This window comes from Rhamphochromis longiceps, linkage group LG13 (genome assembly GCF_057381845.1).
Source record: "Rhamphochromis longiceps isolate RC_006_pf linkage group LG13, R_longiceps_female_GT1.1, whole genome shotgun sequence".
NCBI lineage: Eukaryota > Metazoa > Chordata > Actinopteri > Cichliformes > Cichlidae > Rhamphochromis > Rhamphochromis longiceps.
The window spans coordinates 21,195,870-21,218,633 of record NC_140569.1 but is presented as its reverse complement, the minus strand read 5'-3'; the positions used below and the strand labels follow the sequence as shown (position 1 = coordinate 21,218,633).

Genomic DNA, 22,764 nt, shown 5'->3' with positions numbered 1-22,764 from the left:
TGTTTCATGCTTGTTTTTTTATACTGGTTTTACTGCTTGTTTCATTAATTTATTAATGTAGCCTAACTGCCTGGTGTTGCAGTCCAGATTTATCACAATAACAGATGCACTTGGGGATCTGCGGGTCATGGTGGAGAGCCTAAACCACCGCAATGCCTAAACCACTTGTCAACATCTTCACGGTTAATGCCTGCAGTTCTTGCGGAGTCTTCACACTGAGGTCAGAGTTTCTGTTCATAAATTTTTTTAACCGGTAGAACCCAGCTGCTCCTTTCACATCAAAAAACATTCATTTGGTATTAATATATAATTAAATGACAGCTTCTGGATTTTTTTCTTTTATTCTGGAGGGGGTGGGGGATTAAAAGAAAGCCTCTTTGAATATGCCAGAAAATAAGTATGCCACATTGCTTATGCCGAGTTATCTCACACCTGTGAAACAAATTGTTTCATGTAAAGGTCATTTGTAGAGACATTCTAATAAAATGTTTGGCTGCAAGCCCAAGATTTTAAAAAAAACATTTGTCTTGGTCCCATTATGACAGATGTACCAAATTACCTGTCTTCACCTTTGTGTATTGGAATCTTGTATGTACATATTTATATATAGGTACGGGGTAGGCTCATATGCATGTATGATTAAAATAATCAATTTTACTGAGATTTTATGGTATTTAAACACTTATGCAAACAGTACAATATGATGGATGATATCAAGCGGTAGTCCCCAAGTGGGGACTATGCTAAATAACTAAATGCTACTAGTCTGGCCTTGACTAAGGTGTACAAACACTTGAATAATCTAGCTTCCACTGGCATCACTAGTGGATGTTACACTAGTCATGTAATGATATTTCTGACAAAGTTGACTGCAGCTATCAGAACACCGACAGTCGACCTGGTAGACTTGCCTTGTTTGTATTAACACAAGATAACAAGCCACCTGGTTAAAGGTCTTAGGCATCGTTAAACGTGTCTGGCATTTCTAAACTAATTTTTAACCTACAGTTTTATATTGTTTTTGTCAGGTTATTTATTACATAATGGTATGAATGATGGTTGGGGGGTGGCTGTGAATCTTTGACCAGAGCCCCAATAGACTCTAGAATCACCACTGGTGGAAACCTTAGGAGAATAATTATGTGTCTATTAAAAACTAAATAAATAAAAAGTAGAGGAACTGGGGAGAAAATTCTTAAATGTTAAAATATTTCACAATACCAGATTTGGCCTTGAAGAACTTGTCAGAATTAAACAGCAATTTATCTTCGACAAGCTGCTTTCATGTCAGCATCACCTCTGTTATCATCCAGTAATTTAATTCTGCTTATCTGTCTGTTTTGGTTGCATTTAGATCCTCTGTTGAATAGCAAGATAAAACTTTAAAGACGGGGATGTTTTTGTCTTGTGTTACATCCTCTGGAGTCGCTTTGCATTCCTCTGACATCAGCAGGCTATTATAAAGAAATGAAACTCCTCGGTCACAGAGTATAGTTGACAGAGTGAGACCAGCTCCCTTCATCTTTCAGCGTCAAATTGATTTCAGTTATTAATTTCTGACTATTTAGCCGTCAAACAAATTAGTGTTACTTAGTAAAAGGTAATGTGTCCGTGTGTCTTATTAATCTTCCCCCACTCATTTTGTCTGATGCCCTTTCATTAAACAAAAATAAAAAATGATCATAAGAGCTTTAAATATATAAACATAACATCATTTAATTTACTAAATTAACAATAAATAGATAATAAATATATGATATGTAAATAATATATTTACAACTCCATTCAAATCTGCAATACTGCAGAGGCTGAAATTTCTGGTACTATTTTTTTCTTGTTTAACCTGCAATCGTGTCTGTGTGTACACTCCAGCCATTTTCTGTATGGCTGTAGCTTGCTATTCAAAGATGGAAGAAAAAGCAAATTGTGCACGTGCAAGCTGGAAAGATGTTGTTTTGTATGCCCTCCATGAGGGTGCCCTGTTCACCAAAGTATTTTTCAGCTATAAGATGCAATCTGCTTCCCTTTCAACAAGTGCAAAGACGACTTGTTCATTGGCTGAGGACATGCGGAGGGCACCGTGCCACATGGCTTACAGTCGGCTACGTGAAGAGTGTCAGACCACTGTTACCAACCTTGGAGGAGGCAGCTGTCTCCCAGTCACTCAGGGAACAAAAGTTCCTTCCAGATGTTCTGGCGCTTCGAGCTCGGTCTGAATTATAAAATCTGAATATGAATAGGGAAATGAACTGTAAGCTGGTTAATTTCAATAATTGTCACTTGCAGTTTGAAGTATTTGCTTTCAGATCTAAATTGCTGCATAAAAAATAAAAACCTCTGTCAGCCACTCCACGTAAGCTCAATAAATTCATTTTTATGCACTTTAGATTCATGCTATGCTCACGCTGATCTCTATTTATTTTGATTAAAGTGTCACATCACATAGTATCATAATAGCAGACAGCATATTTAATACATTTTACAGCCACTACACACGTGCAGAGGACAGGATACCTGCAGTATGTGAACACTGAGACTAATTTAAGAAATGAAATTGGTCAAGTCAAAGGTAGATGATGAGATCAAATTTCATCAAAGGTGTCATCGTGGTCAAATAATTAAACAGAAGTTAAAGAACAGTACTTAGCCACTTAACTGATCTATGACTCATTCAAGCATAAAAAGGCACCTAACCAGTGTTATGTTCAAACATAACAGACAACTTAGCAAAGAACCAGTTTTAAATAGCATCTTTAGCCACTTTGTTACAAGCAGCATGCCTTAAAAATACATCATTTGTCTCGATGAATTGCTACATCTATTTTCTTTTACCTATCAAAATATAAAGACATGGCTTCAGACTTTTGCAAAGTCCTATGTACCTTAAACAAATTTTGCTCTTGGAGACCAATCTATTTTCTTTTTCTAAGCAAGGGGATGACAGCTATTAATATTAAATTGACATACGCTGCTGCGGTCTGTGGCGGGTTTTTTACTATTATTTTTTATTTACTTGCATTACTACTCTCCCCCCATAATGCCTTTGACAGCCTCCAGTATGGTCACAAACTACAGCACATGGCATCCAGCCATAGGTTAGCTGTGTGGGTTGGAGTTGTAAGAGAGATTGCACAAACACGCTATAACAGAGCAAGAGAGCAAGACTGTTTGCAGTAGGAAGTGCAACTGGGCTTGGAAATCAAGCAGAAAATGAAAAATAGCGTATAATTTACTGGTTTGGCTAATGAAGGAATCTTGTGAGACTCCTGAACATTTGAGCCAATTGTTTTGACAATTACATACATTCTTCTCTTTCATCCTCAAACAGATCATAGAGCACATTTATTTTCATATTCACTTCACACCCACTTTAAAATACACTCTGCAAACGTTTACCTACTTTGGCTCAAAAAAAATCTAGTGACCCACAACAAAACAGATCCATAAGCGGCAGTTTATGGTGCTCTACAGTAAATGTTATCAGGCAAGACCTGCACCTTTGGAGGATGCTACAGTTTCAGTGCATTATACATTAATCTGTATGTTTGTATAATGATGGGTGAATCATGAACTAAAAGTATCTGCCCAGCAGGTCATCTGTCAAGGTTCCTGACAGTACCAGCTGGCCCGTTCTGGCTGCCAGGGGCACAGGCAGGTTAGAGGGTGGGCCTCCCACAATCATGGTTCTCCTTTCTATATCAGGGGCTGGAAACACAGCCAAGCCTCAAGTTGTGGTGAGCCTTCCTCCAGAACAACAGCATAACGGATCCAAAAAAAAAACAGAAGGAAAGGAGGAGCAGATTGCCCACGCAGCCATTCATGTCCAGCACATTATTGCAGGTTCTGAGTTCAAACTGGGTCAAGGATGAAATATCAGAATCACTGGGCATACAAGATCAAAGGTGTGCGCAAGTGTGCGTGTGTGCATATTAGCCAGTAATGGTATTTTGTGGGGAGTAAAAATGATAAAAGTGTGAGATGATAAAAAATAAATAAATAAATAAATCAAAGCCTCCTGGATATTACTCGCAGGCAGAAGATGAGCGCGTTTATGGGTTTTGTCTGATTGGTTATCTGTGGCTCTGCCCTTAACTATTTCCTGCTGTCAGCATGTGTGAGACAACAGGGCTATTTGCTGATATGTCAGTGTCAGTATTTATAACAGCTAAATTATGAAAAATTCTCATTTTTTCAAAAGTAAAGTTAAAAGATGTGAAAAACACCCTTCGACCCCTGTTTTATAGTATATATATACTTGTTTGTTTACTCAGAGTTGCCATAGTTTATCTCATCTCCTTAATGTTTAGAAGGTTTTTCTCTGTTTCAGGATTATTACGGGTCCAAAATGGGCAAAAAGTGGTAAGCAGTCACGTGTCTGCAAAGCCTCTATAGCTCTGATTGCTAAGCACGAGATACAAAAATCACTGACACTGATATGTTTTCTTTTTCCTGCCGCATTTGGCTTGGCTTTCTTTTGTTTATGCTAAGCTAATCTACGAGCTCTTTTGTTGTTCACGCTGCTATTATGCCTCACATCAGTCTTGGAGGGCAATTTTAAACTATTAACTAAGTGTCTACGCTAACTCAAATTCAATAAATACATGTACGCACATTCATCAGTGTAGCAGGGCTTGCAGCGAATAAAATTACTTAAAGTGGATATGTGTGCACCGCAGAATCTATTCTGTTTTGCAGCAATATCAGAAAATATTCCTTTCCTCACTTCAGGAATTAAATCTCATTGTAGTCAGCCAGCCAAGCTAAAACCCCATAAAGTCAAAATTACATCTTAAAAGTAACAGCCACAGCCAAATCCTGCACCTTGAAGGAGGGTATGATTAAGCATGTCCAAAAGTAAGGCTCTAATTTTCCTACAAAATTACCCGCTGTGAGACACTTTCGGAAAGATTTAAGGCCTGGCAATTAACTTTGGTGATGTAACACAGTCTTCATTAGCTTTAGTATCGGAGGATTTTCTCAATAGATACTTTTAAGAAATGGAATAATCATGTCAAGCACTTTCTAAGTAAAATCAAGTGAAATGAGTGAAATCGGTGAGACGGTGAGGGAGGCTGGAGTTTATTTTGGCAGCATATCTGTGCATCCCACCGGCACCGAGGGTGAGAAGCCAAGCAGTTGGCAGTGAGGCTAGCCCAGGTAAAAACTGAGGTTGCATCATTAATTTATCCCAGTTTACATTGTGGCAGATAGTTCAAAACTTGCTTCTTTCTTTTTTTTCTTTTTTTTTCTTTTTTTTTGGATCTCCTATATGTGTCTTTTCTCTTCCCTCTGGCCCTGACCAGCTTGGCCTTTTGGTCACTGGAGGCAGGTGGAGTAGCAGGTCAGAGTAAGAAGAGAAAGCGGCATAGATCCTGCCAGTCACAAAGGGCCCAGAAGACTGAGTGGCCAGGCCCTGCAGGACAAACTGGCAGATGGCTGCCTCAGGATAATGACCAGGTGACATCTGCAGAGTGAACAAGCCATCAGGCTAACAGACTCACCTTGACCCACCAGGGAAGCCAAGCTGGCCGTTCTCCTCCTCCTCCTCCTCCTGTAATTCCCTCAGGTTACACCCACAGCCCGAGAAGTATAACACAAGTTTATTGATTTACCAAGTTTCACAAGTCCCCCAAAAAAGAGGTGTGAGAATGTCCTGGGAAAAAAAAACATTAACAGATTTTACGTGGGTGTTTGAAGTGAATTTTCTTTTATTCTCTGGAGAGACTGGACTGTGAGTAAATTAGCCTCTGAATCACTTTTTTTCGCACTGTTATTCTAACCCAGAGTCCTTAAACACCAGATTATTGTCAGCTAAACCAGGCTACATGCAAAATAAAACTGCTGTTTTCCCCTCTATTTTGCTTACAGTGTTGCTACTGACAAGTGATTTTTTTAAAAGGCAAAGCTTGCCTTGTCTAAAGACGAAGACATTGACTACGTGATGCTGTGCACAAAGGTCATCTTTTGACAGCGCTGAGATCGTGAGAAGGTCAGATTCTCTGTGCCATTTAGAAAAGAGGCAGTGTGATACCAACCTGCCAATATAATTCCAGCACGTCTTTTTCATCTCAGCGTTAACACCATACATTGTTTACTGAATAGTTTACTGTGGCTGCATGACTGCTGGCAAACTGAGGTTTGGAATAAAGTTGGGAAAAACTTTTGAAGGGGCTGAAAAAGGAAGGCGCGTGCTCTTGAATGAAAATGAACTGAAAATAGCACCGCGGCTCCGACAGTTGTGTACACAGAGCAGGGGGGGAAAAAAACCTGGAACACATAGTTTTTGTGTTTTCATATTCAAGTGACAGGAACTTTAGAAGAAAGCCAAAACATTTAAAAGCATTTGGAGAAGACGATGAATAACTTGTAAACACTACAAGACTCCGAGAGTGCCCTTTCGCAACAGCGAATACACCAAAATGAATAGGATAACAATTGTACATGATGACATGCGTTATGGAAATTCTTGACTCTCCACTTCTCATTTGGCAGAATAGAAATGTCAATTTAGGATCAGATAGTGAGCCAGTTAATTTGCAGGGGTAGTAGATGGAAAGACTATGAGCATTAAGTGTAGTGGAGGAAAATGCTCTGCATACTAAGTGCAATAATGACTTGATGCCTGTATCATTTGGAAAATGCATAACATTAAGTGTGGCTAGCGTTCTCTTAACTAAAGAGTAAGAAAGAGGAATGTCTGCGTATTACTTGAAGTAAATGGTAAATGGCCTGTATTTATATAGCGCTTTACTAGTCCCTAAGGACCCCAAAGCACTTTACATATCCAGTCATCCACCCATTCACACACACATTCACACACTGGTGATGGCAAGCTACATTGTAACCACAGCCACCCTGGGGCACACTGACAGAGGCGAGTGGCCTCATGTGCTCAATATTACATACGGACGTTTTTTTAACCAAGGACCAAGTATGCAAACTTGCTGCTGAAATATAAATATCTATTACTTTTGGAGCCTTTTTTCAGGACCTTGTTATCTTATATAAGTGTAAAGCTACCGTTCCAAATCTTTGCATTAAATTGCTGCCTTTGCTTGTTTTCGCTTAGTTCACTTAGTTGCCTGAGCCAAGCCAGTAGACTGTAGTGAACTCATACATAATATGGAAGAAGCCATCATCTCTCACATATCTCAGCCAATTAAACCTATCTGCAGTCCAAATTGGTGCCAATGAAATCTTGTGACTGCATTCAAATGATGATGGATTGTGTGGCGTTTGCTTGAATCAATTACACAAGAGCCGGGTGAATATAAATGACTTGGTGAATGCAGCGCGTACTGTACTTCGGCGGGGGATAAAGAACTGTGTTAGGAAAGCAATGTATTTATTTGCTCTGTAAATAGCTTATGTGGGTTGCTGTGGACTGTTAAAGTGATCTTTCCCAGATATGCTAATATAGAGGAATCAATAAAGTATACAGAATCTGCCATCCAGTATTTCACAAGTGTTATTTGCTTGGAGCCAACAAAGTTTTGTCAGCATGTGTGTTAAGAATATTTTAATAAATGCTGTTTAAAGTCATAGCTGTGATTCCTCTTGTTAAGCATATGCTCACTTACTAATACTGCTCTCATTGTACATTATTCCTAGCAGCTGATGTGCTGATATTGATCAAATAGCCATGTAATCTGTTTCTGCTCTCCATCCAGTCAGTCGAGAGCTCTGTTCCACACCTCTCCGTTTTTGTGCTGTTCCCTGTCAAACTCTGAAGAGACACCAAATGACTTTCACTCTCAAAGTCTTCCTAGCTTCACTAAGCTCTTCTAGCTTATGCGCACTGCTTAGGATGCATTTTCAAGCAGCTAACCCACTTTCTGCTCTTGCTTGTAGACAAAAGGGACACTTCTGGGGTTTCACTGACTTTTGTATTCAAGTGTGGCATTGCGAGACTCTTTCGAACAGCTTAAAGTCTCAGACAATGAAGTATTATAATGGTATTAACATAAAAATCCATGGTCACCTTTTGAGAATGGCCATGGTGCATAGGGTGTTTTAGTTATGATGGAGCCGCTTCTGGAGATTTCCGCCAGCCGGGGAGAAAGAAAAGCCCGTAAATACAAAATAGAACGTCAAAATAAAGAACAAAGCCCAAGTTTATATTCTCGTAAGGACTGGGTCAGTCCAGTAACACAAATATGCATCCTGTCATTATTGGTTTATACTGCATGCATTTCAATCCTGGGCTCTTTCCCTTTTCTCGTGTAGGATTTGATCCTCCGTCTCAGACAAATAAGCAAGGACCAGCTCTGTCAGTATCTGGATCCCATCCAGACCCATCCAAACAAAAATACTCTCTCATTACCTTCTCTGCAGGGAGGTGCAGAGCGGCACTCTGATCCACTGGCATGCTTAAATCCATCTCTTTCATGTGTCACTGACTTGTTGTTTTGCCTCTCCAGAATTTGAGTAGTAACCCCTTACAAGATTCCTTCAGCCTATTACACAGTGTTTTAGTTTGATGGAAGCACAACAGGTGAATGAGTGACAGGTGTGTCCATGCAGATTTGACAGAATTAGGAGAGTTTCCTCAATCATCAGCTTTAGGGTAAATATCAAGAGTTCTGACGCTACAATCCTGACACTGGTAAACAGGCCTGCCAGTTTACTGAAGAGTCTTCAAACTGATAATTTGAACTGACAGTGTTTATCATCATTTAAAAATTCTCCACAAAATCCAAAGAAACGATATTGATTAATGAATACCACAATCAATACTAAACATACCACAGCTATCAGTATCTGTAAGGAAATCAGACTCTGAAAGGGAAGTGCTTTTAAAGCGTTAAATATATTGCATAAGCTGGCTGATAAATCAACTCTGCTCCCCTCTGTTTTAGGGGAGGAGCTTATAAAAACATGGTGAAACAGAGAGCAAAGCACATGAAAAATAAAACTGCCCAAACAGCAGGGGTGTAAGCTCTGTCTGGTCAAATCCTACCAAATTATCAACAGCAATTCTTAACTTAGTAAGGATTAAAACACTAAACTACACTACCAATAACTACCAATAACACAGGATAAATCCATGGTTTCTGGTAAAGAAAGACCAGACTCTCTGTAAAACAGTATAGTGTTTATCATTAATATTTATTTAGTGCTTTCTAAGTCAGAGCTAATTTAAAGAAGTCATCATGTTGGTTGCAGACTTACAGGTAGCAGTAGACATACCACAGCTATACGTCGTGACTTATGATCTAAAAACTGTCCCAACTTTCATATTAAAGGCTTGAGGCTTTGAGTGTGAACACATCAGAATTGGCATATTTCAATATATTTGGTGTAATAACTGTTTTATAAGAGTATCTGTCGGGCAACGCAGCTACACCGAGACCAAATTGGATGTGAAGTTTCTTCTATGATCCAAATGGAAAAAATTTTTATCGTGATGGGATTTGTGGAATTTATCGCTCGGGTCATAAGATGTGTCTGCATTTCCCTCAATCGTTCTCGTAACGTTGATAGCAGTTGATAGAAATCATCTAAACATGGACAGGTGCACGCTGGTCTGTAGACACATGTTGCTAGGAAACATCGTGTTACAGATGAGGACATGATTGTGTGTGACTTCATTTCACCATTTCAGTTAAGAAAAAAAGACTCCATAGACTTCGACACATGCCTTTGTTCAAGCTTCTATGGCAGCACTCGCTGCAGTAGTAACTTACAAAGAAATTCAACATGTGCGCTTTACGCAAATCAATACTGAATTTCATTAGGAAAATCAAGCAAATGTGCCAGTATTGATTTGATTCCTGACATATTCTATGTATATTTTTAGGTGACAGCTCAGGAGATATCTTAATCTTTGCTCGAGACCTTCAAATGCCAAGATTCATTTCTCTCTGCTCCCTTTGGAATGATGTTATTATGGTTCGAGAGATGACAGTTGTATCAATTATGCAAAAGGTGAGGGTGTAAGGAAGGGATCTATGCAAATCGTGTTCACCCCACAGACGACAGTGAAATAAATGAAAATGCTCATTTCAAAGTGGGGAGTTCAGCTAAGTTCCCATCAGTCAGGCTCCTGCAAAGTCTGTTAGTGTTGACTATCAAGGAAGAAATGGTGAAGAAGACTCTCTATATGTATCTATGAAGGCAGGCTCATAAATATTTCCATACGGATACTGTATGGACACAGGAGGCTTATACTCATATACAGTTGAGAGTATAAGCTCTATATATACAAGCAGAGGAAAGTGGTTTCAGAAGCTGGATGATCCACTGGCATGTTTTTCTTGCGTGTATCCTTCCCTGTTCCTCTATATCCTAATCCTCTCCCTCTTTGTCTGGAAATCTCTGTTATAATCTGGTCCCTTTCTCCTGGCTCACACACTGCGCATTCTCACATCAACAGCTCCACCAACAGGTGAAAACATGCCAGTCTCAGATGAACACTGTCCAAGTCGATGTGCATTTACAGGCAGACTCTGAATTGCAGCAGCCACACATTTTCAGGGTCTATGTTTTAAATTTCCTGTGAACTGTGACATTTTTTAGGGGCTGATCAAGTGGAGGAAGACTATTTATAGTCGTTCAACACGCAGCAATGCCGACTCAACAGCGTCAGGGGATTATGGGACAATGCACTTTGGGACAGAGCTGCTTCAGTCATTGCTTCCATAAGTGAACTGAAATGCTATATGCGGAAGGCTCGGTAAATGAGCTTCTCGACATTTGACTCTTCAGTGGGTATCTCCATACTGGCTTTCATCTTCAGTCCTGCATAGAGCCGCAATTAAAAATAATTGAGACCTTACAAACGCAAATTAAATTTCCCAAATCTTCCACCGGGAGGCAGCAGTGAGACAAAGTGAGTTTATCTTGTGGTGATCTGTGATCTCTCACAACACAGGCAAATTTGAAGGACAGGGTGACATATTTAAAATATTACTGCGCAACATGCGGATGCTTTTATTCTCAGCTTGTAAATGAGATGCACTGGGCATGTCCACATCATAACCTTGGAAATATATCTACGGTGCTGCAAAAAAGTATATTTGCTCCCTTCTTTTGCGCATTTGCCATACTTACATATATCGAACTATCAATCTAATATTAGACATTCCAAGTAAATACAAAGTGCAGTTTTTACGTAATGACCTACAAACCTACTGGCCTTATGTGGATGACCCCTTCTTACATCGTGAATTAACTGTAACCACATTTTTTTAGAAAGCTGATTTCACCTGCCACGCTGAAGCCTGATTACTGCCAGACCTAATGGACCACAAAATCACTTCAGTACAACCTGTCTGACAAACTAAAGCAGGCTAAAAGATCTCAAAAAGCAACACAACATCCCACGATCTAAAGAAACATCCAGAGGTTTACACAGGGCCAGGTTTGGATAGCTTTTTCCCTTAAAAATGAAAATCAACATTTAAAAACAGAATTTTGTGTTTACTCTGATTATCTTTGCCCAATATCAAAAGTAGTTTGATGATCTGGAACATGTAAGTGTGACAAATATTCCTCAAAAAAGAGAAAGAAATCAGGAAGAACACGAATACTTTTTCACCACATCGTAGGTATACATCATCCATGCTAATGGTTAGTAAAAATACTTGCATGAAGCCACTTCATCTTCTTGTGAAAGACCAGATTCAGATCATATGTTTTACTGTTCATAAATGCCTTATCATCCATTTATATTATTTTTGATTTAAGGTTCAGCAAAATAATCATGTGATTACTACAAAACTGCAAAGTATTGGTGATAATTTGTAATCTTCAATAAAATTACAAATAAAATGTATTTGGGCTCATGCTACGCCGCATAACGTTATCTTTTACAATGACTATGTAGTCACTATATAAGCCTTGTTTCACGTCAAGTGGAAGATTAATTTACACTACCTCACTAATGAGAAGAGTTTAGAGACATTATTGCAATTGTTATAGCCTGGTTACAAATGTTTGGCATTAAACTTGACTTGACTTTCATTTTAGTGTGCATAATAGACTGGGATATGAAAATATTTTATCAGGGCTTAATTATATTTGAAGTTTTGTTATGGTCTTGGAATAGAGGGTTTTTTTTGCAAGAGTGAAAAAGTAATTATAGTCCAAGTAATTTTAAGCAGTGAATAGTTTCTGGGTATTTTACATGCAAAGTTACACAAATTATATTGTAAGTACTCTTAAGTAATACATAAGCAGTACATAACTGTGTAATTTGAAGTAGTGTGAAACTTCAGGTATTTTAGTCTAAAGAATAGTGTTTTCCTACTGTAAGTACGCAGTATTTACATTTACTTGTGAACTATTTAAAGCTGATTACAGTATTATTTGTGTCTCCTTTCCTGTAAAATATCAATAATAATAATAATAATAATAATAATAATAATAATAATAATAATAATAAACTGTTGGATTGTTGCTCTATATTATAAAGTGCTACTCGCTGTTGAATAAGAAAGAGAAATGAACATCTCTGCTGTCATTTGGATCTAGCTGTGTGCCCATGCCAAGTATCGCAGCCAGGTGGCGCTGCTTCTTTTTCACCCCAAAGCGCAGCCGGAACACGACGTGGCAGTTTACTTCCTGTGTATTTTTTTAACCGTATTGACATCCGTCTTTCACAGTCGTGTTATATCTTAGGTCTGTTAAATAGACTTCCTCAACCTTTGTAGCAGCTTTTAATCCATTTTCTCCGTACATGAAGAGCGGGCTGTAGGAGCTCAGCAGCCGGGGAAGGAGAGATGATGGCTGTGCTGCTGTTGGCGTTAGTCGGGGGGCTGCTGGAGGTCTGCAGCGGCGTTTCAGCCAACAGAGGAGGCTATCCCTCATTCACAGACGAAATCCCTTTCAAAATCACCTGGCCTGGCGCTGAATTTACGCTGGTATGTCTCCTCTTTTAGTGTCACTAAAGAAACGAATCTGCCCTAACGGGATCGGGAGACGTAAATGTCACTTTGTTTTAGACTTCTTTCTCTTTCTGTCACACAAGACCTGAGTTGAAGTAACAGATGTTTATCTCCCGCCCGCAGCCAACTTCAGGTGCACTTTACAGTGAGGAAGACTTTGTCATCTTGACCACAACAGAGAAGGAGAAGTACAAATGTCTCCTCCCTTCACTGACGGCTGGAGAGGAGGTGAGCACTCCTAACACTTTCTGGGAATGGCACAGCTGTTTATCTAAAGAGTTATGAGAGCTTGCCACTGAACTAGTTTGCACTAGCAGAGCTAGGCACGGAGCAATTTTGTGTTGTTTCTGCACAGGTGATTATAACTTGCCTGCAGATGTGAGGAAAAAAGATAAATTGTGATACAGTTGCGTTAAAAAGTGTGAGTCATTCCACAGAATTCTTCAGGACCTGAAGTTGTTTGATCAATGTGATATGTCCAAACTGTTACATACAACATGTGAACAGCATTGTTTGCTAATAGATTTTTTTTATATTTATCTGTAGTAAATTATCATAAAACAGGCAAAACATCCGAGGTGCGAGAGCTTGCTCCTGTTACTCTGCGTCATTGTTGTCACGTTGGTGCAAACGACAAAAACTGTGACATATCCTGTGTTACCGATTCTCACTGCTGCCTCTGGGAAAGTTTGTGCTGAACGAAAAGAACTCACTGTGGTACTTACTCAATAATAAGGGCTCAAAAAATCTTGAAGGGGGGGAAAAAGGCAATAAAAAGTGCAGCTTGTCCACCGACCCCTTTGTATCTTGAGAGCCTGTGACGCAGAAAATCTTCATGGTGTGAAGACAAAATTTTGCGTGGTTTCATTAAACATACTAAAAGCATTGTGCCAAAAAACCATCTGATTCTAAGGGTTTATGTGGAAAGCACTGACTGTTTTATCTTTTTATATTCGAAACCAGAGACTATGTAACTGTGCCGTGACACAGCAACCCTCATAGAAGAAGCACTATAGAGCTGTGTTAAGCGATAAAAGGTTGCTGAAATATTTGTGTCTGTAATTCTGCCTTGAATGAAGACCAATACAACCTAATAGGAGGGTATGCTAAAACATCAGTTACAAAATGCTAAATAAGCCGTTAATAAAGGTTTCAGTTTCCCTCCTTTCCTAGAGTTAAAAAAAAGCATGTGTTATCTCTTGTCTCTCATCACTCTTGTTGCATTTGTTTGGTGCTGCAGGATGATGAAAAGGAGTACGGCGGGCCCAGTCCAGGTGAACTGCTCGAGTCGCTATTCAAACGAAGCAGCTGCTCCTACAGGGTGAGACTTTTCCTTTTTCATCTCATATTCCTCCACACAGAGACTGAAACTGCATGCAGTTTAAAGTCACAGTCACACTATAGTAGCAGAGCATGACAAAAATCATGTTGTTTGAGTGTATTGCTGAGCATATATTTATACCAATGTAGATTGAGTCGTACTGGACGTACGAAGTATGCCATGGAAAACATGTAAGGCAGTACCATGAAGAGAAGGAGACTTCTCAGGTCAGTGCTTTGAGTTATTTGAAATATTTTTAGACTGGAATGGAAAATGTGCACTCGTTACGGTTTGCTAAGCTTGCATGTTTCCACAGAAGATCAGTGTACAAGAGTACTTCTTGGGAAATATGGCTCAAAAGAGCCAATCAACAGAGACAGGTAAGTTTCTATATATATGTATATCTTACACTGCTTTTTTTTTTTTTTTTTTTTTTTTTAAATTGAACGTTAATCATATTTGGCCTTTCTTTTTTTTTCTTTTTTTTTCAGATCAAGCTGAGAAGACAGACGGCGTCAAACCGTCCGAAACCAAAGCAAGTATTCTACTGAGTAACCAAGCAAATCTGCCAGTCTAGTTTTTCAGTCTCACATATCTTTCCTGTTGCCTTCCCCTTTTTCTAACGTCAGGTGCCCACTAAGAACATTGAAGGTCAGCTGACTCCCTACTACTCAGTGGCGATGGGAAACGGGACTCCGTGTTTGCTGAAACAGGACCAGCCTCGTTCCACAGCCGTGCTGTACGTCTGCCATCCGGAGGCCAAGCACGAGATCTTGTCTGTCGCTGAGGTCACCACCTGCGAATATGAGGTGGTGGTGCTGACGCCTCTGCTTTGTGCACACCCAAAATACAGGTAAGATCTGTTAAGATGGTTACACTTTAATAGAGTGCGACACCTGTATTTAGTTTGTTTGTTAGTTTGTCTTATTATATTTAGACGGTGGCCCTGAGAGGTCAAACTCGCTGCAAATTAAGAAAGCACCAGCAAATAGAAAAATGCTTTAATGGCACACAAAACAAAAGAAGAGCTGTTTTGTTATAGCCTTTTATTTGGCTGCTGATGGATCCGCATGTTTTAAATATCATGCAAAATTCTTGCAACAGATGCTGTTTTGATGCAACGTCCCCCGGGATTTGTTTCTCCTCTCGGTCTTTAACTGCAGATGTTTAGCAGTTTAGGTGAATGTGTTAACTATGGGGGCACTGAGCTGTTTAGTTAAAGCCTGTTTTTGGCTGCTGTAAAACAGTAAGGTGTCGCTTGTCTTTTAAAGCAGACTGCAATGATTTGCAGATCATTTTAACCTTATATTTAACTGAAAGTTGTATAAAGACAACATTTTAAAGGAAAAACTCAAACTGAGACTTTTTATTTTTCATATATTTCCCATTAAATACTATAAAATTCACCTGCTCACGTCACTTGTTCGCAGGTTCAAATCCTCCCCGGTGAACGCCATCTTCTGCCAGGCTCTGGCGGGCTCCCCTCTGCGGCCTCAGCGGCTCGCCCAGTTGGACAAAGAACAAGAGGAGCAGCTTAAACCACCTTTCGGTGCCACATCTGAGCCCAGAGAGGTAAGACGTGCAAAGATAAACGGTGATCACCTGAGCACACGAAACGTGGCTTATTTACATTTGTGGTATATCATAGGAGGAGACGTCAGCAGTGAGAGAAGAAGCCTTCACCTCCACCCACAAACCCATGACCGTCGGAGGGCAGTCTCAGGTCACTGTTGGTACCACGCACATCTCTCGCTTGACAGACGAACAGCTAATTAAGGAGTTCCTGAGTGGCTCGTACTGTCTGCACGGGGTGAGGCGCATTTATGTGTTGGAAGCTGAGCACTGATACGTAACCTGCTCAGGGAACACTAATCATCTTAACATGTGCGTTTCAGGGTGTAGGATGGTGGAAATATGAATTCTGTTACGGAAGGCACGTCCATCAGTACCATGAGGTAAGCGAGTGAATTCAAACTTGGAAAAAGTAAATAATCAAATGCACTTCTAGTACCTTTTTAGATTGTACGCTGGCTATAAAGCAGTAAGCGAGAGTATTTTCTGTATCAGCCAGATTATCTTTTCTTTGTGTTGTAGGATAAAGAGCAAGGGAAGAACATTGTAGTGGTGGGGAACTGGAATGCAGATGAACACCTCGACTGGGCCAAGAAGAACGTCGCCCGATCCCTCCAGCTCAGAGAGGACGGAGTGCAGAAAGTCAAGTAGGCCTTTCAGATTTTTGAACACTAATCGCTGTAAACGGGATACAAAAATATCCACCCACTACTTTTTCTTTTCCCCTTTACTCCACAATAGGTTGGTTTCCCACTTCTATGGCCACGGTGATGTGTGTGACCTGACAGGGAAGCCCAGACAGGTCATCGTCAAGCTCAAGTGAGTGAACAGTTACCTAGAACTAGGGGATGAAGAGTGGAGCACATCAGCCTGAGTCCACGGATGAGTAAGACTAAGTTGTCAGTGTTTCCCATTTTGATTCACTCATATCATTTCTCTTCTCGCTGTCAGATGTAAGGAGTCTGAGTCTCCCCATGCTGTCACTGTCTATATGCTGGAGCCTCAGACTTGTCAGTATGTCCTTGGGGTAAGTTTATGTTTCACTCCTGAGTGGCAAAAAAAGAAAACAGTAGAATTTGCTTAGTAACATTATGAATCTTATGTGAAGGTTTAGTCCTTTGTAAAACACATTTATATCAGTTTTAGGGATAAATATAAAGAAGAAACTGCAGATTGTTTAACTGCATGGATAAATTTGATATACATGAGCCAATCTTGGTGTTATTTTGTTCCCTTCATGCCTTTTCTCTGTGACAAGTTAAAATATATAACTTTTGGTTTAATTAGGAATTATTATAAACATGCCTAGATATTTGCAAATATTTGCAGTACTTCCTGTAGATTTGACAAAGGAAATGACACTGATCTAAACACTGATTTAATTATCTAACTATACTGGCATTGTGCAGGCATATCATCCTAAATGAAAGGCACCATATTGAAGATGGCTTTTTTTTTCTGTAGGTTGAGTCACCGGTCATATGCAGGATTCTTGACACTGCTGATGACTATGGGCTTCTGTCACTCTCCAGTTAAACTGGCGGAGTTTTACTGGAACAGCAGCGGTGCACGGAGGACATAAAGAACGAGGACACTTAGTAAGCAAGATGCCCTTAAGACTGCGCTACAAGCCAAAACTGAGAATAAACTCAATCCTGAGGCTGGACCTCATGTAGCCCAGGGAGAACAGGCCCCGCCCACACTCCCATGACCTGTGCGATGGGTGACGCTACATCAGCCCGACTCTAACTTAAATCAAATTCAGGCAGTGGAGTTATTGCTTGAACTTCATATCTATGCTTCACTTTGTGATGATTGATTGCAAGAAAAGGAGTGACGAATCATCAGGGGAATTAACAATATTCAAAGTGGTTTTGGTGTGTGTGTGTGTGTGTGTGTGTGTGTGTGTGTGTGTGTGTGTGTGTGTGTGTGTGTGTGTGTGTGTGTGTGTGTGTGTGTGTGTGTGAGTGAGAGATATGGATTGATTAGCTGCTTGACTGTGGCACTTTTGTACTTGTAGATATGAAAAACATCTGAAAATGCTTCACAGCAGGGAGACTGTGTGCTGTGTGAGTGTAACTTATGCATTAGAGATTGCTGTGGAATAACAATAAAAGTGAGTGTAAGGTTGTAGGATGTACAGAGTGTGTGCAGGTTCATTTAAAAGGTTCGTTTTGTGGTTTTATGAAGATGCACACTGGGATCCGACTACTGCTGTATCTCTGGAATAAAAACCAATGCATTTACAGCAAAAAATTAAAAAAATCAAAACATGAAACCTTATTTTAGTTTTCCATTACCACAGAAAAGAGTAGATTTAAGACATTAGGGAAATATGTAGTTCAGGGATATCTAACTCAAACTGCCCGCTTTGATTTTAAGTGGGTTGGACCATTTCAAGACCACATTTAATCCTCAAGGTATCTAAATATAAAAATAAAGTGCAACTTCAACAGAAAGTGTCAGTTTTTTCTACATGATAAAGAAATTCTACTGTAGTAATTGAATGGCTTGTGCATAAATGTGTTCAACTACAGAAGAAATGCATCCATCTGACCAATTGATACGCAATGTATCCTGTGTATAACACATTTTTATAGTAGATAATGAAAACCGCAGGAAGTTTTCTGTCATTTATTTTTTTAATAACCGAATTTGTTTGGTGTAGCTTGAGTGGTTATATGGGAGGTTTTTAAATCAGTAAAAATGAAGCTGTTAAACTTGTGAAAAAACAGCTAAAAGCCCCAAAACTTGTGCCTTTCTCTACATTTTTTCAAATCTGTCCAGTGGGGCTGGATTGGAGTCTTTAGCACGCTGATTCCAGGCCCTGGGCCTGAGGTTTGACACCCCTGATCAAGTAAGTTAAGTGTAGAATTTAGTGTTTTATTTATTCGGCCGCCAGAGGGCGCTGATGCTATGTGTATGTGTAGTAACAGCACAGTAACAGGTGTAGATCTCACAGACATTACATTTGTACTTGCCAGTTATTTATTGTGGGTTTTTTTTTTTTTTTTTTTTTAATGTATGAGGCTCAGACTCTTTTTTTTCTCTTGAGAAGAGAGTCTATCCAGGTGCAACCACGTACCACTGACAGCCGTATGGGGTTTCATAGTGGCCTGATGCTGAAGAAGCTGGTTTCACTCCTATCTCCAGCCAGAGAGGAACTGGGATTGAAACTAGCAACTGGTGACTTTGGGTTCAGTGAAAACCTCAATAAATCAATTCAATATCAATAAATAACTTGCTGGAACATAAACTTTTATTCTAAATCTGTTTCTCATTTCAGTTTCAAAGGCAAAGTTTATACTGTAATTCTGGTTCTTGTCATTTCTCCAGTCACAAAAATCGCAACATCTTTCTACTGTAGGAGAGAACAAAATGTTAATACTGAGTCCAAAGACATAAAAATAGCCTGTTTACACGTTCCTCCTTTGATTCACATTGGATTTAACGTCATGGAGAGATTGTCCAAAGCTTTCTGTTCTTTGACTATACCGAGGGCACGGGAATCTGGTGCACTGAGGTGCTTTCAAAGTCCTGCAGAGCATCTTGGTGAGTGTGGTAGTGCATGGCTACATAGGACTTGGCAAAGGCAAATGTCTGAGAGCTGATAGGCTGTAGGCTGGTGGGGGAGCTGGGCCCTGCTGAGGGACTGCTGTTGTATATACTGTAGTACGGCTCAATCCGGGTGTTGATGGGTGTAGAGGTGCTCGGGAGGCGAGGTTTGCGTGTACCTGTCGCCCTGGGACTGCCAGCGCAATCCCGGGAATGACTGGGTCCACAAGCCTGGTCTACCAGCCTCTTCTGTGGCTTAGGTGACAGCACGTAGGCCGAGTTGGTCTCGTGATGGGAGGATTTATTGCGATTGACTTCCAGGCTCCCCTTCCCCATTGCGTGCAGGCGTGTCTTTTGCTTGCAGCACAGAAATCCAAGTGCGGCCCACTGAATGCAGCACAGTACGCGGCGGCGGAGGCCTGCACTGTTGCGCGAGTACACAAATGGATTGATGCCTGATTTGAGAAAAATGAGCACAAAGCCACACAGTTCGAACTGGTAATGTGCAAAGCTGCTTTCTGGTGACAAAACATCCTGTGCCAGTGAAACTCCCATCGGCAGACAACAGAGTAACACAGAGAATACTATAACTACACAGGTGACAACTGCCTTGGAGTCTTTGGCTGTGGCTAAGTTGACTGTGGAGACCAGCTGACAGCAGGTGGCTCCTTGGGCGGCCCCTGGAACCACCGGCTGGTTTGTCCTGTTGGTATAGGCGTGCGTTTGTACATTCTGCAGTTTGTTGTAAGTCTGGTTACGGTACAGAGAGGGGCCTTGAACGGCACACTGCATGCTTTCAAAGCCTGCTGCAATGAGAGGTGGTGGGGGTGGAGGGCAGGTGGCATCTACAGTGATGACTGGGCATTTCCTTACTTGTGCGTTCTTCCTCAGGGTCTGAGCAATCATCAGATACGACACAGACACCACAGCAACACAAAAGGCAAAAACTGCCAGGTAGACGTACAACACAACCCTGGCCTGCCCACTCCCCAGGCCAAAGTGGGGCAAGCAGGGTCCATCTTTGCGTGGATATGCACGCATGGTGAGGAGAGCAGCCAATGTGAAGCTGGATGTCCACAGCAAGGCGGTCAGGGCCAGCGTGCAGGGGAAGGAAGCAGTGCGGTTGGGCTGCTGTCCCAAAACCATGCGGAGTCTGTGCAAAGCAATGACAGCCACCGTCTCCAGGGACATGATGATGAAACCCGAACTGGTCAAGTGGAAGGCGAAGCAGAAACTCTTTGACACGCCATCCCCTCCGCCTGCATCCAGGAAGAGCACCAGCGCAAACATGGGAGCGGTCACGCAACAAATGAACAAGTCACAGAAGGACAGGTTGAGGATCATGAAGTCAAAGTTGGTGCGGAACTTGCGAAACGCCGGGTCGAAAAAAGACAGGAACACCACAAGATTCCCATAAGAGCCCAGGAAGAAGATAAAGATGAGGAGGAGGGAACAAAAAGTCAAGGTAGCAGTGTGGATCACGGCCCAGCCCGAGGGGGTCTGGTTACCCAGGGTGCCATTGAAGGTCTGCAGTCTTGGCACATCCACCAGGTCCGAGGGTGTAAGAGTGGTGTTCATTGTACTCTGATGATTTAGAGCGACTCCACATTCATCAATTTCAGTATTATTCCTCTAAGAGGAAGGAGCACATGCTTCCACCATTGCTGCCACCTTGGTAGAAAACGACAAAGAATATAAATACAATCAGCTCTATGGGCTGGTCTTCAATACAGTTATAATGATAATGAGGAGAAATGGATGGATAACTTACAATTTGATCAGAAACGTTAGACACGGGTATAATAGGCTATGCACCACTGCATTTGGCCAATTACCTTACCTCCCCATCATCCCCCTTTAACTCTCTCTCTCTCACACACACAGCAGCGTCTGCTTAATAAAAAAGAAAGAAAGAAAAATCTCTGAATATCAAAACGAATGTTGGTTTTAAGGCTTTAACGGGCTGCACAATCCAGGATTCACTATTGCTTAGAAAATATAGCACACTACCTGTACTAGATCGTGCGATCCTCATTATTTCATACAGCCCATCTTCATCATTTTTAAGGCAGTGCGATAGTGAACGCACCGCTGCTTCGGAAACAAAGAAGGAAAAATGTATTTTAGCAGCTCACCTTAACGCAACAGTCCGTCGGAAAGAATCGATAATCTTCACGTTTCCTTACATGTCTGTGTAAATCAGCGCGAACACGTAGATGGCAGCTTGTTTCTTTTCTTTACGATAAATCCATTCAAATAGAGAAGCGACGGCCACTGGACGTGCACTGAAAAATGAGTATGAAGTCACCGTCTACGTATCCGGGCATGAGCATAACCACTGCATTCAAGTAGTCCGTCCATAGAAACGCTTCCCTCACTGGGAATCAGCTGGCGGAGTTAGAAAGGAGAATTTGCGGGATTTATTTCAAACATTTGAAATTTGACAGAAGCGCCATTATCCGACACGTCAAATATATTACCGCAGCAATTTATTTTATTTTATTTTTTTTTGCTTTCACCATGGTAACGTATTATAGTTTATGCGAAAAATGGCGCCTCCCTATTTAAACAGTCTCTGCCAAGGACGTGAAAAAACAAAAAAATTATACACATATAAATAACTATTAACTACTATTTATCTTGTATCTATTTAGACTGATTTCAACAAAAACTGTTTAAATTTTTAAAATTTATTACAAAAATGTATATAATTTTTAAAGGTGTCATTCAGCATGATCAATATGACAAATAAAAATATGAGCAGTAATTATTATTTTTCCCGCTTTTCACGGACAATACTTCAAGCAGGGCCACAAACCCCTCTGTAAAGAGCTGAAACACTGAGCAGGGATCAAGTGTTCTGCATGTTGGAACAAACTAGTTCTAAAAATATCAACACTGAAGCTAATGCTGCACACTTTGATTTTTTTTTTTTTTTTTTAATTTTGGTCCAGTATCTGATATAATATCCCAATAAAAATGTGACAAAAAAGAAAACGCTCATATGCAGATTTTTGTTAAAAACATTTTTTCATTTTATTGTCTTTAATTAAGCAAACAGTATATCTAAAAAAAAAATAAAAAAAAAAGCAAGAAGAAAAAAGAAAAAAAAACAGAAGGGAAAGAAAACTCACTGCAGTTTTGGCACTACTCTAGTTAGTGAGGTACTAAAGGCTTCAATGCTGATTTTAAGTCATCAGGGGAAACCATACTGCAAACCAAAGTCATTACTTTATGTTAAAAAGTAAATAGTACCTGTGATAAAAAGGAAAGGGTTATAATTATAGACAGGCAGTTTTTCTTTTTCGTGCACAGAGACACGTCAAAGAGTGATCTCACTGTGCTCCAATCCACACAGCACAGCAGCGGGGAGTTTGTGCTCTCCCTATCTTTGCAGGAGTAGTTGACAACAGGCTCCGCTGCCCACAG

General features: G+C 40.5%; 2 protein-coding genes across 6 annotated transcripts; one reads left to right on the top strand and one right to left on the bottom strand.

The window, feature by feature from the left end:
* Positions 1 to 12,556: 12,556 nt before the first annotated feature.
* On the top strand, positions 12,557 to 17,765 carry erlec1 (endoplasmic reticulum lectin 1). Of its 2 annotated transcripts, none has more exons than XM_085428411.1 (14): positions 12,557 to 12,863; positions 13,011 to 13,115; positions 14,128 to 14,208; positions 14,358 to 14,435; positions 14,528 to 14,588; positions 14,700 to 14,743; positions 14,838 to 15,061; positions 15,639 to 15,780; positions 15,857 to 16,018; positions 16,104 to 16,163; positions 16,303 to 16,427; positions 16,522 to 16,599; positions 16,732 to 16,807; positions 17,245 to 17,765. In XM_085428411.1, the coding sequence occupies exons 1-14, from the start codon at positions 12,723 to 12,725 to the stop codon at positions 17,314 to 17,316; spliced, it is 1,449 nt and encodes a 482-aa protein (XP_085284537.1). In that variant the 5' UTR covers positions 12,557 to 12,722; the 3' UTR covers positions 17,317 to 17,765. The 2 variants fall into 2 exon arrangements, with proteins under 2 accessions (XP_085284537.1, XP_085284536.1); XM_085428410.1 differs by having other exon boundaries at positions 14,525 to 14,588.
* A 618-nt stretch (positions 17,766 to 18,383) lies between these two features.
* gpr75 (G protein-coupled receptor 75) lies at positions 18,384 to 21,658 on the bottom strand. 4 transcript variants are annotated; one of them, XM_085428406.1, is made up of 4 exons: positions 21,522 to 21,649; positions 21,346 to 21,426; positions 21,107 to 21,228; positions 18,384 to 21,006 (listed from the first exon to the last, which is right to left on the bottom strand). In XM_085428406.1, exon 4 carries the CDS (start codon positions 20,911 to 20,913, stop codon positions 19,270 to 19,272), a length of 1,644 nt encoding a protein of 547 aa, XP_085284532.1. In that variant the 5' UTR covers positions 20,914 to 21,006; positions 21,107 to 21,228; positions 21,346 to 21,426; positions 21,522 to 21,649; the 3' UTR covers positions 18,384 to 19,269. The 4 variants fall into 4 exon arrangements, with proteins under 4 accessions (XP_085284532.1, XP_085284533.1, XP_085284531.1 ...); XM_085428407.1 differs by having other exon boundaries at positions 21,107 to 21,225; XM_085428405.1 differs by lacking the exon at positions 21,346 to 21,426 and having other exon boundaries at positions 21,107 to 21,225; positions 21,471 to 21,658.
* Between the last annotated feature and the right edge of the window lie 1,106 nt (positions 21,659 to 22,764).